This window comes from Eurytemora carolleeae, unplaced genomic scaffold, assembly GCF_000591075.1.
Source record: "Eurytemora carolleeae unplaced genomic scaffold, Eaff_2.0 scaffold1165, whole genome shotgun sequence".
Classification (NCBI taxonomy): domain Eukaryota; kingdom Metazoa; phylum Arthropoda; class Copepoda; order Calanoida; family Temoridae; genus Eurytemora; species Eurytemora carolleeae.
In genome coordinates, this window is record NW_019397067.1 from 54,098 (window position 1) to 67,857 (window position 13,760).

A 13,760-nucleotide genomic window follows, 5' to 3' on the forward strand; every position below is an offset into this window, starting at 1 on the left:
AGTTTCCAAGAGATATTTAATCAAAAATGTTGTCTTATCAGCACTAAATTTGCTTATATACTTCTAGCAATGTTAAGATATGGGGGTTCCAGATGTATCTTCTCTAGTGTCTACAGTGGACGACTATTATATCAAAACAATGAAGACGACTTTTATTTATAATGCTTTGATCCCCAACAAGCATTTTATAAATTAAAAGTTTATAATAAAACAATCTGTTAATTGAACACTTTTCTATGTATGTATAAGTGCTTCTGCAATTTGAAATTAAAATAGAAATAAGAAGTCGTCTTCATTGTATTGATATGTATGACGACGACTGTATTATCAATAATAAATTCTTTTTTTCCTGAGGATGTTGGAATTTATATGATTTAAAAACTATAAACCTAAGAGCGCTGCGCAACCTCTGACGAAGGTGAGAGTCCCAAAGGCGGAGGTCAAAAGTTCGAGGCCAAGCAGCTCCACGAGGACAGGGGAGGTCACAGCGACCCAGGCCGACAGGAAGGTGCCGAACAGGACGGATATCTTAACATGAAAATATCGTTTAGGACACATCATACTTTCTAAAATAAAAGATCTATCGACATAATTTCTTAGGACCCTTTATTTAAGAAAGTACAAGTCTTATTCACAACGGAACACAATAAATTTCAAAATCAACAAAATCACTAATTTGGCAGCAAAATTTGGATGGTTTCAAATCAAGCGACAAAAACTTGTTTTCATTCAACAAAAAATCGTTTAACTTTCGTTGAATATAAGCGATTTTCTATTTGTAGGTTAGGGTAGGACGTTTTAGATATTTTGGTTTAAAGAAATTCTGTCAATTTTCTTTCTTACGTATGCTGCATAACTTTACAAGTCACGGATGACATAGCACCCGGTTCTGAAAATTCTCAATTATAAGAATGGTGAATATGAATTTTTCTATCTATTACTCCGACAAAGATATCCACGGTACCATTGTGAATTGGGCATTGCCCTCATATATTTGTGTGTCTATCTGAAAAAAATAACATTTTTTAGTGTTTGCTAAAAATGAAACGCTGATCTCGAATTAAATTCGGGTTTGATCGCTACTAATTGTACTTCTATCTGTTGCATATATAAGGAAAAATTGGTTTAAACGCCTTATACCTAAGAGAGTAAACCCCAAATCAATAAACGGAAATGCATTATTCCCCCTAAACCTAAAAAATTGATTAAACTTTAAATTCATCACTCCTTTGAACAGTAAACTTACAATAAGGAATGACCAGTATTCTACACAGAGCGCCATGAGGAGTGGGCAAAGACCTCCGAAGGTCAAAGCTAGAGTTGTCACCACCATAGGGTCAACACAAGGGATGTCAGTAAGTAAACCTGGATAGACAATCAATCAACCAACCTAACTAATTAAAAAAAACTATTTAAGAACTTCTGCAAATTATTCACTTTTAAGGTGTAAACAGGATTTTCTAGCGAATTGTGTTGTTAGTTTTTCAGAAATCATTGATATACATCTTCTTCTTTCTAGCTTTCAAGAAATTACATTTATAAGATTGTATTCTAGCTAGAAAATCACGAAATAAACATGAAAAGAAAATATCCCATAAGGCACCATGTCATAAAAGAACTATTTAGGAGTCAACCCCCTTTTTTAATCAAAGATTTAACGTCAAGCTTAAAGATCACTTTTAACGTAGAAAAGAAAAATGGCCGATGATTATGAAGTTTGACTCCTATTGGGTGAATTGATTATTTCATTGAATGCATGATTGAAGGAATAATTAAATAATTAAAAGGATGAAAAATTAAATGACTGGTTTATTTATTAGTTAATTTATTAATTATTTGATTAGTCGATTGATTAATTAATTAATTAAATAATTGATTAATAAAATAATTGATTGATTAATATATTGAGTAATTAATTGATTCATCAATTGATTGATTGATTGTCCCTGAAAGTATTCTACCCAGTGTATTACAGATACCAACAACAGAGATGAGGAAGGAAGCATCAACTGCAGGGATTCCCTTGGATTCAGCCTAAACACCAAACCAAACCAAATCCAATATGGCCGCCAACGAGGGATATCGGATAAAAATAAAAGAACAAAAGAAGTTATTCGAGTTATTGCCTTATCGTGTTCTGACAGTTTTTAAAACACTTAATTTTCTGTTGATGCAATTTTCTAACACAGATTTAAGGTTAGGATTTTCTTAAACAGTGGGGAACGAAATCATAACTCCAGATTTAAGTCTTATTATTTGCTTAAACCAGATTAAAGGGAAGGACATGCTTCAGCATAGATTTGGGGTTTAATGATTTGCTTAAACAGTACACAGATAAAATTCTTAAATTCAGACTTACGATTTGCTGAAAGAAACTCAGATATAAGATAAAGTTTGAGACAAAGCAAAAGTTATGCTGAAAATTTATTTGAATTTTGGCTTAACTTTAAGAACGGATCAGCTTCATTTGGTTTATTTCCTGTGATGGAAGGTACCTGAAACAAAAGAGTTTTTTCAAAAAAAATCAGTCATAACAAATTTAAAAAAAAAATAACACATTTTTCGACACGGATAAAAGAAAAAACTTTCGATTGACTCGTCATTACGCTATTGTATATTTTTGATTGTATATATCCGCAAGATGTTTATAGAAAATCCAAATGCTTATTAAGTTTTCAGTTCACAATCACATGTACTTTTAAGGTTTAGACTTTTAATTTAAAAATTGCAAATACTAAAATTTTACTTTTGCTACTAAAGCGCACATTTTCCCCCCTTATTATCTTTTTTTAGGATAAAAATGTCGCATTATTTGGCCAACTTTTAGAAGCAGTCAGTTTAAACATTTTAATAAATCAGAAATTTGTGTGGTGGGCCTGTAAAACACCGCAAAAATGTTTTATTGCTGATCGGCTATCAAGAACTTTTCACTTACATGTATGGAATATAAAGACCCATAGTAGAGAATAGGTTGGCCAGAAGAAGAAGAAGGAAGGGTATGTTAGTCAGTAATCTTCTATCAAACACAGAACTTACTACAGACTATACAGGATAACATAGTTTTACTCAAAAATTATTATTTTTATGATGACTAACATTTAGTTCTCCATTCCTCCGGAGGTCAAATGTAAAATAAATTAATATGGGTCATTTTGGAAATCAAATTATAGTTATTTTGGTGTTCCAGTTTTACTCTTCTTGACCTTCATTATAACCATGAAGGTCTTTGACCTCCAAATATCATCGATCTCAGGTGGCCAAAATGTAAATTGAGGGAAAAAGGTAATGATAAGTAAATGAAAATCATAGTTGAGAAAAAGAATGATGACCTAAAACTACAAGGATCTAAAATTCAAATTTCGTCCCATCCATCTGCAGTCCTTTCTAGGGTCAAATGACTTAAAAATGACATAAACCATAGGCATATTTAGGGGTGGGGCTGTGGGGGCTCAGCCCCCCCTGGACCAGTGAATTCTATAGCTTTTCAGGGGGTTTACAGGCCAAAACTAAAATTAAACCCCCCTGGACAAATTTCTGAATACGCCCTTGACCACAACACCTTTAGCAAATTACATTAGGGGTTCATAAACTATCCCTGTCTAGGACGGTTTAAAATCTGGACAAAAGTCTCGTAAGTGATGTAAGAGCTTAAAATTCCCAAAAAGTAAAACTATCCTGAAAACAGGGAGCTGGTTCTCCCTTCTCTTCCTCCTCTTCAACTGCATAATAAGAGAATTTATTTTAGTTTTCAAGTTGGCAGATATTTAGAACTACAGTGAAAACCAGAAAACTGTAGAGAAAGGAAGACGACTTTTTGACTCAAGTTCCAATAGTCATAACGAACATGACTATTCATAGTCATAGTTGTGCATTGTAACCAGACCCATTTAACCTTATAAGTAAATTATTAAGTTACAAGTAAAACTATTAACATCATACACAATTAAACTTTGCTTCTTCCTATTCACAGCTTGTTGGTTCTCACTGTATAGTGTATGGGGTTATTTATAGTTTAAAGATACTTAAACCCTTTTCAAAAACTTTTTTGACACAGTACTGGTACACAGAAAGAATCAATGAACATGAAAACTAAATAATGATTTATCTATGCAGTGTTTATGCGTGATAATTATATTTTCTAGAGGATACTTTGTAAATTATGTAATTAATTCTATTTAGACAGAAGCCCAAAGGAGTTGCGCGCATGCCGCGTTGAATTGCAAGACAGAGAGAGAGCCTGTTCTAGCCACGGCGCTGAACCCCCTAGCCTGTCTTAGCCACAGCACCCGGTCCAGAAAGCGTCTTAATCTAATCAAACCCTAAACTATACTGCAGATCTTTCTCTTTCTTGTAATTCAACGCGGCAAGCACTCGTAACTTCTTTAGGCATCTCCTCTCAATTTAGTTCTCATTGAAACATTAACTATATAAATCTTATAAATATAATAATAATATAAATCAACAAATTTCGCAACAACAATTGATGAAATTGGCGCCATTTTTTCATCTTCATCACGAAAGTCTGAAGTTGCAGCTCTGTCAGTCCTAGATTCTACCTTTTTCCTTCCTTCGCGGCAAAGGTCGCATAACTGCCCCGCAAACAGCACATTGTAAACACAACCCGGCAAGTATCCTACAAAATACATTTTTATAATCGTCTTTAATCTACGCAGCATTCATTCCTGAAAATAATTTAGTTGGAACGTGAAAGTGCTCACATTAGATGTCGAGATCATGTATTCCGATCTCTCCTTAGTTTAGGAAAATTGTGTTATACTAATTTTAAATTTCCATTTGTATTGCGTATTTTTTCTTGAAAGTAATTTTTCTACAAAATGAACATGAAGAGATAAATTATGAAACAAAATACCAAGTTATACATTAGATACTTATTATGTTCTCTTTATCATAACACAAATATCAAAATTTCAAAAACAATTTTCCAGAATTATTTTGTTTTATGTTAATGTACATAAAAATCTAATTTATCTGCTGCTTGTTTAAAACTTTATAGAAACCAACTGCTGGAAGCAAAAACGGTTTCACCCAGATTATAAATTTCTATTTGATATAAAAATCTGTTTGAACTGAAATACTCCGGATTAATTAGAAATTATATTTGAATTTAATCTTTTTACACATTAAATATGATGATTGAATACGTATTTATTCAAATTACGTTTTTAAAAGATTTAATGATTTCAAATTGGCATACCAAAAAACAGCTAATTATGAAGAAATAAACAAATTGATTGTTGAGCATTTTAAATTAGTAGGTGGAGGGGAGGGGACGGGTTATGGAAATGGATTTTAAAAAGGCGTAGTTGAGTAAAGTAGGGCTACAAAGGAAGCTGGAGAGATGGTGAGAGGAGAATATTCTAAATAAACCAATTCTGAACTTTGGTCTCTAGCATAGGAATTCTATACTTTCATCAAGAGCCAAGAATTCACATCATAGGAATTATACTCAAGCCTGCTTTGGAAGCTTGGGGGGTGGGGGGCTCAAGGTAGTGTGAGAAGGTACAGGGCATTACGTGGTATTTTTAGCCTTTAATGCATTCTTCTGGAAACAGAAAAATATCCTGAAAAATAGTGAACAGCTGTAGAATTTTACAGGGACTGTTCGCGAAAAACGAAAGGGGGGAAGGCTTACGGCAAAAAATAATAATCTTTTTAACTTTAATAATTTATTTTAATTAAATTTTACTATATTTTTAAGTTTCTATATGATATCAGATGGAAACATTTTGAGACTTCTATATTTCTTGTTTTTCATTCTTTCTTCTTGATCGTCCATTCCTTGTCCATCCTTCATTCATGCTTAATAATTTTGAAAATAAAATAAATGAATTTTGTGGATGATCCTGCAGCTAGCCAAATTGCAGGGAAAGAACTATTTTTCCGAACCCTGTCACTATGACCTATTCTTAGAGTAGCAAGGTCACTACCCTCTCCCCTTGTTTTGTTTTTAGGAAGAAGAGTATAAGGGATTGCTCCCTGTGTTCCGTCATTTTATACGGTTTCCCAGTTAAGGTGAATAAAGAAACCCACAACTGCACCCCTAATGCCAAATGGGGAGTTGTGATCCCTGAAAGCTCTCTTGAGAGGTATCTTCCATAGCAGTCCAGTCCTCACATCTGGTCGAGTAAAAAACTGATATTTTTTGCATGGCTTGTATACCCACGAGGAGTTAAACTCCTTCTTTCAGTGCACCAAGCTGAAGATAAAGTTTTGTTTTAATTTATGTTCAATTCTTGCTTCCCCTGTAGGATACAAGATTCGTAACTAAACTCAGCACTTCTCCAGCTGTAATTCTGGGACCACATAGGATAGGTCTGTTCTGCTTGGAAGCAGTAAGGCAACTGATCGGCATCGCTACTAATATTACTTTTATCTGTTGCGTATATGAGGAGAAAATTGTTAAAAACAACTTATACTGAAGAACGTAGCATAGTCATCTCGTGAAAAATAAAATTCTAGATTGTTTATTTTTTCTGAGTAAAAGTTATCTTGTTTTCTTTTTTTTTCATGCAATTTCTACACCCTTCATGTCGGAGGGTGGGAGGGGGTGTGGGAGAGGGGTTAATATTAAAGAAGGGTCAAAACCAATATGCTGGTTATCTGAAATCATTTCGAAGCGCAATATTTTTATTGATTAAATCTTTTTACCTGGTTGCGCCTTCCCAACCATAGTAGCTCAACATAAGGGATGCCAGGGGGGCTGAAAACAACAAAGTTTTGAAAGAAAAAACATTAAAAAAAATTCGAAAATTGTCGTCCTTGTTTTAAATTAACAATGAAATCCACTCCCAAATTTCATCCGCCTCAATGATTGACGACTTGAAGCTTTTTAAATGTGATAGTCTGAATGGTAACTTTGGTCTGTATTCAATAGGAAATCTTTTTGCAGAGGAAGAAATAAGTTGCAACTTCAAGGAACAACAAACGTGAGAAAAAGTCAGAATAATTCCGAATACAGTCGTCTCTACAGTCACATCCTTTGTACAATTTCCAAGAAAAAGAATTGTAAGAAATGAAATTGAAACTGAATTATTTCCTAGAATAAAGGTTCCAGCTCCAGACCCACAAACAGATATCCCTAAAATATTCACCTATTAAACTTTGTTATTATTTTAACATACTTCAAAAAAGACAAATTAACCTGTCAGAAAAATGTTTTTGTCTTCCGAAAAAATTACAATTTTGATGGTTTTACAATATTCAACACAATTTTTTGTTTTGTTCAGGAAGAATTTACTGCAGTAAAAAATGTTTCGCCCTGTCCAAAGCAAAGTTTTGTACTTTTCATTATTGTTCAATACAAAATATTTTGTAATGTTTAAAAACAAAGGTTTGTTCTGCACAAAACTAAGTCATGTTGTACAGCTGTTAAAAACCTTTGCGCTTTTTTAACAAAAATGAGGAAACGTGAACATTAAAAACAAAAAAAATTTACAATTTGAAGCAACATATTTATTTTCGAGTTTCTTTTAACAATTAACTGCCCCTGTACCAAATGCTCGAATTTCTTGACAAAGTAAGGGCTAATCTAAATAACCTGAAACTTAATAAACATTGATTGAAGACTTGATAAAGGTTTGTGCAACCTAATTTTAGCAATATTTTTTATAAAAAATTGACCACAAAATAAATCAAGTCCTACAATATCTTAAATCTGGTGGGCATTTTTTTGCTTTCATAATTACCGAAATTTAGATTGATTTTTTTTCAGAATTAGACATTTTCATGGTTTTATTTTAAAAATTGAAATTTAAACAAAATTCTTAATATCTTAAAGTCATTAATCAACTAATATTATTCCGGGTTTTTTAGATTACCACTGTAGTATTGATACTACTACTACAACATGTTGGTACATATAGTACATACATTAACCCTGGACTTGTAGGTAGGCTGTTCCCGGTGTACTGTACTATGTACTGTACCTGTAGCAAATGCTCGTTTCTTCTCGAAGTAGTATCCTACAGCTACAACTGCTGGTACATACATTAATCCTAGTCCTGTACCCGCTACTATACTGTACAACAGCATCAGAACCGGTACTGCTCAAAACACACTTCAGTTAAATATCACTATAGGACTAATTAAACGGTTCGTGTCCATCTTTCTAAAAATAATCTTATCTTTTTGTTCCTGATCTTTCTGCAAGCCGTTGTACATTTTAACATAATAACAATAAGAAAATTTGTAGATTTTACTGCTTTTCTGGATGGAGCTATAAAATTTAATAAAATTAATTCGAGGAAAAAATTGAAAAATGTTACCTGGATAAAATTCTAATTAGAAAGTTATTACGAAAGCTAAAATTAAAAGCTTAGTGTATATTATATGTAATGCTAAAGATGGAGGCATTATAATTGGTTTGATTTTTGGGTATTTGCATCAACCCTTTAATTACATAAACTTTATTCTTATAATGCTGGATGTATTTAACTATGATTAAGTTATTTTAATATACTACTTTAATTCTTTTAGTTTAAGCACAACCCCCCCCCCCCCATCCTTTCCAGACCTCAGTTCTCCCCCTCCCAAATCAGTCGGTCTTAGTCCCCCCACCACCACCCCCTCCATAATTCATAAAAAAGTTTTCTTCATCATATTTCCTGCTTAATATAGCAATTCTATTCAGAGAGCTTTACCATAGAATAGATACGGGGGAATGTTCACGAATAAGGAAATGTCCAATGTTCAAAAATATTTTTTTTCATTAAAACGAATTCAGCTTTTGCCACAAACTCTGCGTTTTTAATCCTTATACCTCTGCAACCCAATGTAGTGGACCTTTGATATTTCAAACTATGAATTCTGTTAGATCAATTAGTCTATAGTTTGAAATATCAAAGGTTTTAACCATAAGATGGCAAAGATATAAAAAATAACAAAATTGAGTATGTGCCAAAAACTCAATTCTTTTAGATAGAAGTCCTTGCAAATTCCAAAGATTCATAAGTATTAAAAATGAATATAAATTTAATAGTTTGCGCTGAGTAACCTTGAGTTAGTTTTGTCTTCACATAAAGTAAATTACTATAAAAACATTTAAATAAAAGCTACTCATCAGAATTCTATAAATTAACTCAATTAGCATGACAGATGGAAAAATTGAAATAAAAAAAAATTTTTAATTTTTTTAGTAAATAATCAAAATTCCCGGATTTGAGGTGTCGAGTTAAAAACTTATTTTCTCATCATATTCCGTAATCTATACAGTGGGACCTATAAAACTGTGGAGTATTCCATCCATCTGTAAGTTCTAAGTTTAAAAACTCAAATTGACATGAAATACAGCAAATCTGCTGTGCACACAGTTTCATTTCACTAAAGTTGATTTAAAGCTACTGGTAAAACTATTTTCTTTTATAACATGATCAAATTGATATATAAGATTACTTAATTTTTGTTGAAGTCCCATTGTTCATTACGTACACAATTGTGACTTTGTGACGGAAATAGCTTGGTTCGTTTATTAAAAGCTCTAAAGAATTTTGGACTTCTGAAAGGTTCCATAAATTTCTGAAAAGTTTACTAATTTCAAAATTCTGAGAAGTTTACTAATTTAAAATTTCTGAGAAGTTTACTAATTTCAAAATTCTGAGAAGTTTACTAATTTCAAAATTGTTTATGTTAAGCAGTTTTGTTGAATTTTGAACCTGAGAAAAAAATAAATGCAAAAATTACAAACCCCAAAAAAATAAAACGAGCTTTTTAAAACGAACGTTTTCCCCTTATACTTTTTATGAGGATAAAATATGCAAAGTTTAATCATGCAAATAAAACTTTTACAGAATACAGTTTTGAAATATTCGAAATTCACATGGCAGTATTTGTGTGCAGGTGCCTTTTAAAAAGTCCAAAAAACTCTAAAACAAATATATACCAAGCTCTCGCCAAGGTTGAATTTTCAATTTCTATGTAATTAATTTTCAGCCCAAAAGACAATCTTCAGACTACTTTATATCTCAATTTTAGTGCAGATGCAACCCAATTGGATTGGTGCCAATCCCTAGGAATTTTGACACAGATTTCGAAAATATTGAAAGAATGAATCAATGATGAGATCTCATGTATGTCCCATTCATATTTGTCCAAAATCAAGATTTGATCAAATTGATAAAAAATATTTATGAAGTTCCTGATGTTGCAAAAGTTGAAGCAAAAAATCCTAAAACATAACATAAAAGTTTAAAATTTTAAAATGTGTATTCTTTAACTTACAAAAGCTTAGATGGTTTATTTTCACTACTGTTACAAAAATAATAAGAGAAAATTTATCAACATTAAGCTATAGGAGTGATAAGCAATTGAAAACACACAAAAGTGTGACATACGGACAATAAACGTCGAAACTTTTTACAGGGTTAAAAGAGGAGTCTTTAATGACGACCTAAAAGGTTGAATTTGGTCTTTACCTGAAATATTGCATAAATAATCTAGTTAATGATCTGGAAAAGAGAGAAAAAGTTTTAACCAAGGTACTGTGCTTAAGATTAAAGAATATTTATGAATTCTGTACAGTTGTCTCTGATGTCTCATGTTTTGTGTGTAACCCTGTATTACTAGAATACCTGTTGCTGATATAACTGCTCCAGCGATACAAACTACTCTTGTTCCAAATTTATTTACAAGGACAGCTACAAACGGACCAACTAACTGTATAGTTCCTGAAATGCAAGAACAGCTACAAACGGACCAACTAACTGTATAGTTCCTGAAATACAAGAACAGCTACAAACGGACCAACAAACCGTATAATTCCTGAAATACAACGACAGCTACAAACGGACCAACTAATTGTATGGTTGTAGTAGTAAAACATGAGGTAGTCAAGTAAACAAGCGTACGTTGCGAAACTTCATTCAATTTTTGAAAATTGATGGAACTTGTCATTGGAATCTGGAATCTGGATATGTGCTCCACGTAAATTTAAGAGACCCCCCCCCCCCACTGAGCTCTATAAAACTATGAAAGTTAGCCATCAAATGTCCGATTGTAAAGTGTCGCAACGCCTTGGCTTTTAGTTTTACCTCAACAACTTAATTATATTTTGTTGTAGCCCTATTCATTTACAGTTTAATACATTGCGTTTGTTTCTAGCTTAAAGGGCGTGACTTGATAGACAATGGTGGTCGAACTGAAAGTGCAGTATTGTATAGAAAACCTGAAGGATTTCATACCGAGGAGACATTTTTATACAATGTACAATTTTTAAATAAGAGCGCAAAGTCGTTTGTAATTTTTCACCAGTTGTTTCAGTCAGCAGAGAAGAAAAGTTTTTTTACAATCCTTAAATAACATGGACAAAACATGTACTATTCTACAAAGTTGTCGCATGTATACAAACAGGTTGAGAATGAACTTATATCATTAAAAATAAATTTTTGCAGGTTTATGCAAATTTGTTCAGAGCTACGGTCGCTTAATAATTAAATGCTTTCTATATTTTAATAGTGAAGACGACATTTTGAAGAAGTCTGCGAATAAAGTTATAGAAAGAGCAAAGGAGAATTAAATACTCTACTGTTCTACTAGGGCTTTCTATATTTTAATAGTGAAGACGACATTTTGAAGAAGTCTGCGAATAAAATTATAGAAAGAGCAAAGGAGAATTAAATACTCGATTCTACTGTTCTACTAGGGCTTTCATCAATATATATATATATAGCTTATATAGCTAACGGAAGAGCAAAGGAGAATTAAATACTCGATTCTACTGTTCTACTAGGGGTTTCATCGATAATTTCTTTTTAGAAATATGTTCATAAACAGAAAATTAAATCTTTATAAAAAAGAGAGATTTTTATTTTATAAGTTGTCCTTATTTACCTGCAAGAACACTTCCAACCAACGACATAGGACCCTTTTGAACTCTAAAAAATTCAATTATTAAAAGGACTGTTAGCGTAATTTCAAATGAATCTTCATGCAACGATGGAAATATATATAATTACTTCCAGACAAAAAATAATTTTTATTCGAATTTTTTAAGACTGCGTTGGAAAGAGAATATTCGAGATTTTCAAGACTTATATTTAAAGCCAGCTGCGTTTAGTTTACAATGTACGATAGCGTACACTTCTGTTTTAGGCAATTTTTAATATTGCCGATAATCGGTCAAAGGTTTGAAGAGTACCATTGTAAGTAGGATATTCCCCGCTTAAAGTACCATTCGAAATTACGCACACAATCCCTTTAATATTGTTTATAATGAACCGTGTTTTTCAACCAATTAAATTCAAGGATTTAAGAGTCCGTTCAATGAAAAATGAAATGATTTCTAATTTTTAAAAATATAATTTCAAGACAGAGTAAATTTGTCAATGTTTTTTATATAGCTAACAGAAAAAAGTCTAATACTTAACACAACTTTGTTGTATATCTACCAGAAATGGTTAATACTTCTTTAGTTATCTTAAACTTAATTTTTACTTTCTGTCTGGGGTTTAAAACACCAAAAGATACGATCAGCCAAATATTAAATTAGAAAAATATCTAAAATATGTCTTAAAAACTTACCCAAAATGTTCCATTAGCGGGATAAGAAAGATTCCGAAAGTGTACGCAATACCATCCAAAACCTAAGAATGAAAAAATTAAAATATATTTCTTTTAGAGTGTTTAGAGATACTTTATGGCTGGTGCAATTCTTTTTTTAAGGGGGGGGGGGAGATACTCGCATTCAATATAGTTTATTTCTTGCTAAAACTAAGTTCTTCCTTTTGATATTTGAACAAACAAAAATCTCTTAAATTTTTAAACAAACGAAATTGAATTTTAGTGACTTTAAACTTAATTGTCTAACATTTACATCAACAATTTAAATAATAGATAACTAGTTAACTTTAGAAATTTACAACTAGTTAACTATAATTAATTTATAAATATAGACTAACAAAATTCAGCCTCTTCACATTTTTCCTCAAAACAAATAAAGTTAAGGTTGGCAAATTGCACTAATAACATATTTGTCCTTAATTTCACTTTTTTGAGATTTTATTTAAGAGTGTACTGACTACAGATATAACTTGTTTCTTTACAATTAATATTTATTCTATATATATATATAAAACTAACCAGATTATATTCCTGCATAACATACCAAATTACAGATATTTTATATGCATTATTCAGATATAACTTATTAAATTTCAGATACAACTCACTAAATTATAACTTGGTCCATTTCGGAGATAATTTGATACATACAGATAAAACTTACAGTTTTACAGATTTAACTTACTATATTACAGATTTCTTTACTATATATAACTTGGTATAGTTCAGATAAAACTACATTTATGTAACTTATCAAAGTAGAGATGTAACTTATAAGATTACACGTATTATTTTGAACATTGCAGATATAACTTACCAGATAACAGATAAAACTAACCAAATTACAGATAAAACTTACCATATTACAGATAAAACTTACCAAATTTAAGATAAAACTTACCAGATTGCAGATAAAGCTCACCAGATTTCAAATAAAACTTACCAGATTACAGATAACTCTTGTCAGATTACAGATAAAACTTACCAGATTGCAGATAAAGCTTACCAGATTACAGATAAAACTTACCATATTACAGATAAAACTTACCAGAATACAGATAAAACTTACCAGATTACAGATAAAACTTACCAGATGACAGATAACACTTACCAGATTACAGATATAACTTACTAAATTACAGATAAAACTTACCAGATTACAGATAAAACTTACCAGATTACAGATA

The 13,760-nt window shown here is 31.6% G+C and overlaps 1 protein-coding gene across 5 annotated transcripts in view; it reads right to left on the reverse strand.

Moving 5' to 3' along the window:
- LOC111711557 (monocarboxylate transporter 12) overlaps positions 1–13,760 on the reverse strand; it is a 31,488-nt gene that overhangs the window by 1,964 nt on the left and 15,764 nt on the right. For all 5 annotated transcript variants that reach the window (XR_002767274.1, XR_002767273.1, XR_002767272.1 and 2 more), the window contains 14 exons: positions 12,535–12,596; positions 11,845–11,888; positions 10,587–10,682; positions 10,154–10,183; positions 7,947–8,063; positions 7,058–7,099; positions 6,670–6,721; positions 4,557–4,633; positions 3,676–3,719; positions 2,936–3,042; positions 2,480–2,495; positions 1,947–2,034; positions 1,247–1,365; positions 390–528 (listed from right to left, as the gene is read on the reverse strand). Coding sequence is in view for 2 of the 5 variants with exons in the window: in XM_023485943.1 (XP_023341711.1) it covers positions 390–528; positions 1,247–1,365; positions 1,947–2,034; positions 2,480–2,495; positions 2,936–3,042; positions 3,676–3,719; positions 4,557–4,633; positions 6,670–6,721; positions 7,058–7,099; positions 7,947–8,063; positions 10,154–10,183; positions 10,587–10,682; positions 11,845–11,888; positions 12,535–12,596 (1,033 nt within the window). In the remaining 3 variants the exon portion in view is untranslated. The remainder of the gene's footprint in view (positions 1–389; positions 529–1,246; positions 1,366–1,946; positions 2,035–2,479; positions 2,496–2,935; positions 3,043–3,675; positions 3,720–4,556; positions 4,634–6,669; positions 6,722–7,057; positions 7,100–7,946; positions 8,064–10,153; positions 10,184–10,586; positions 10,683–11,844; positions 11,889–12,534; positions 12,597–13,760) is intronic.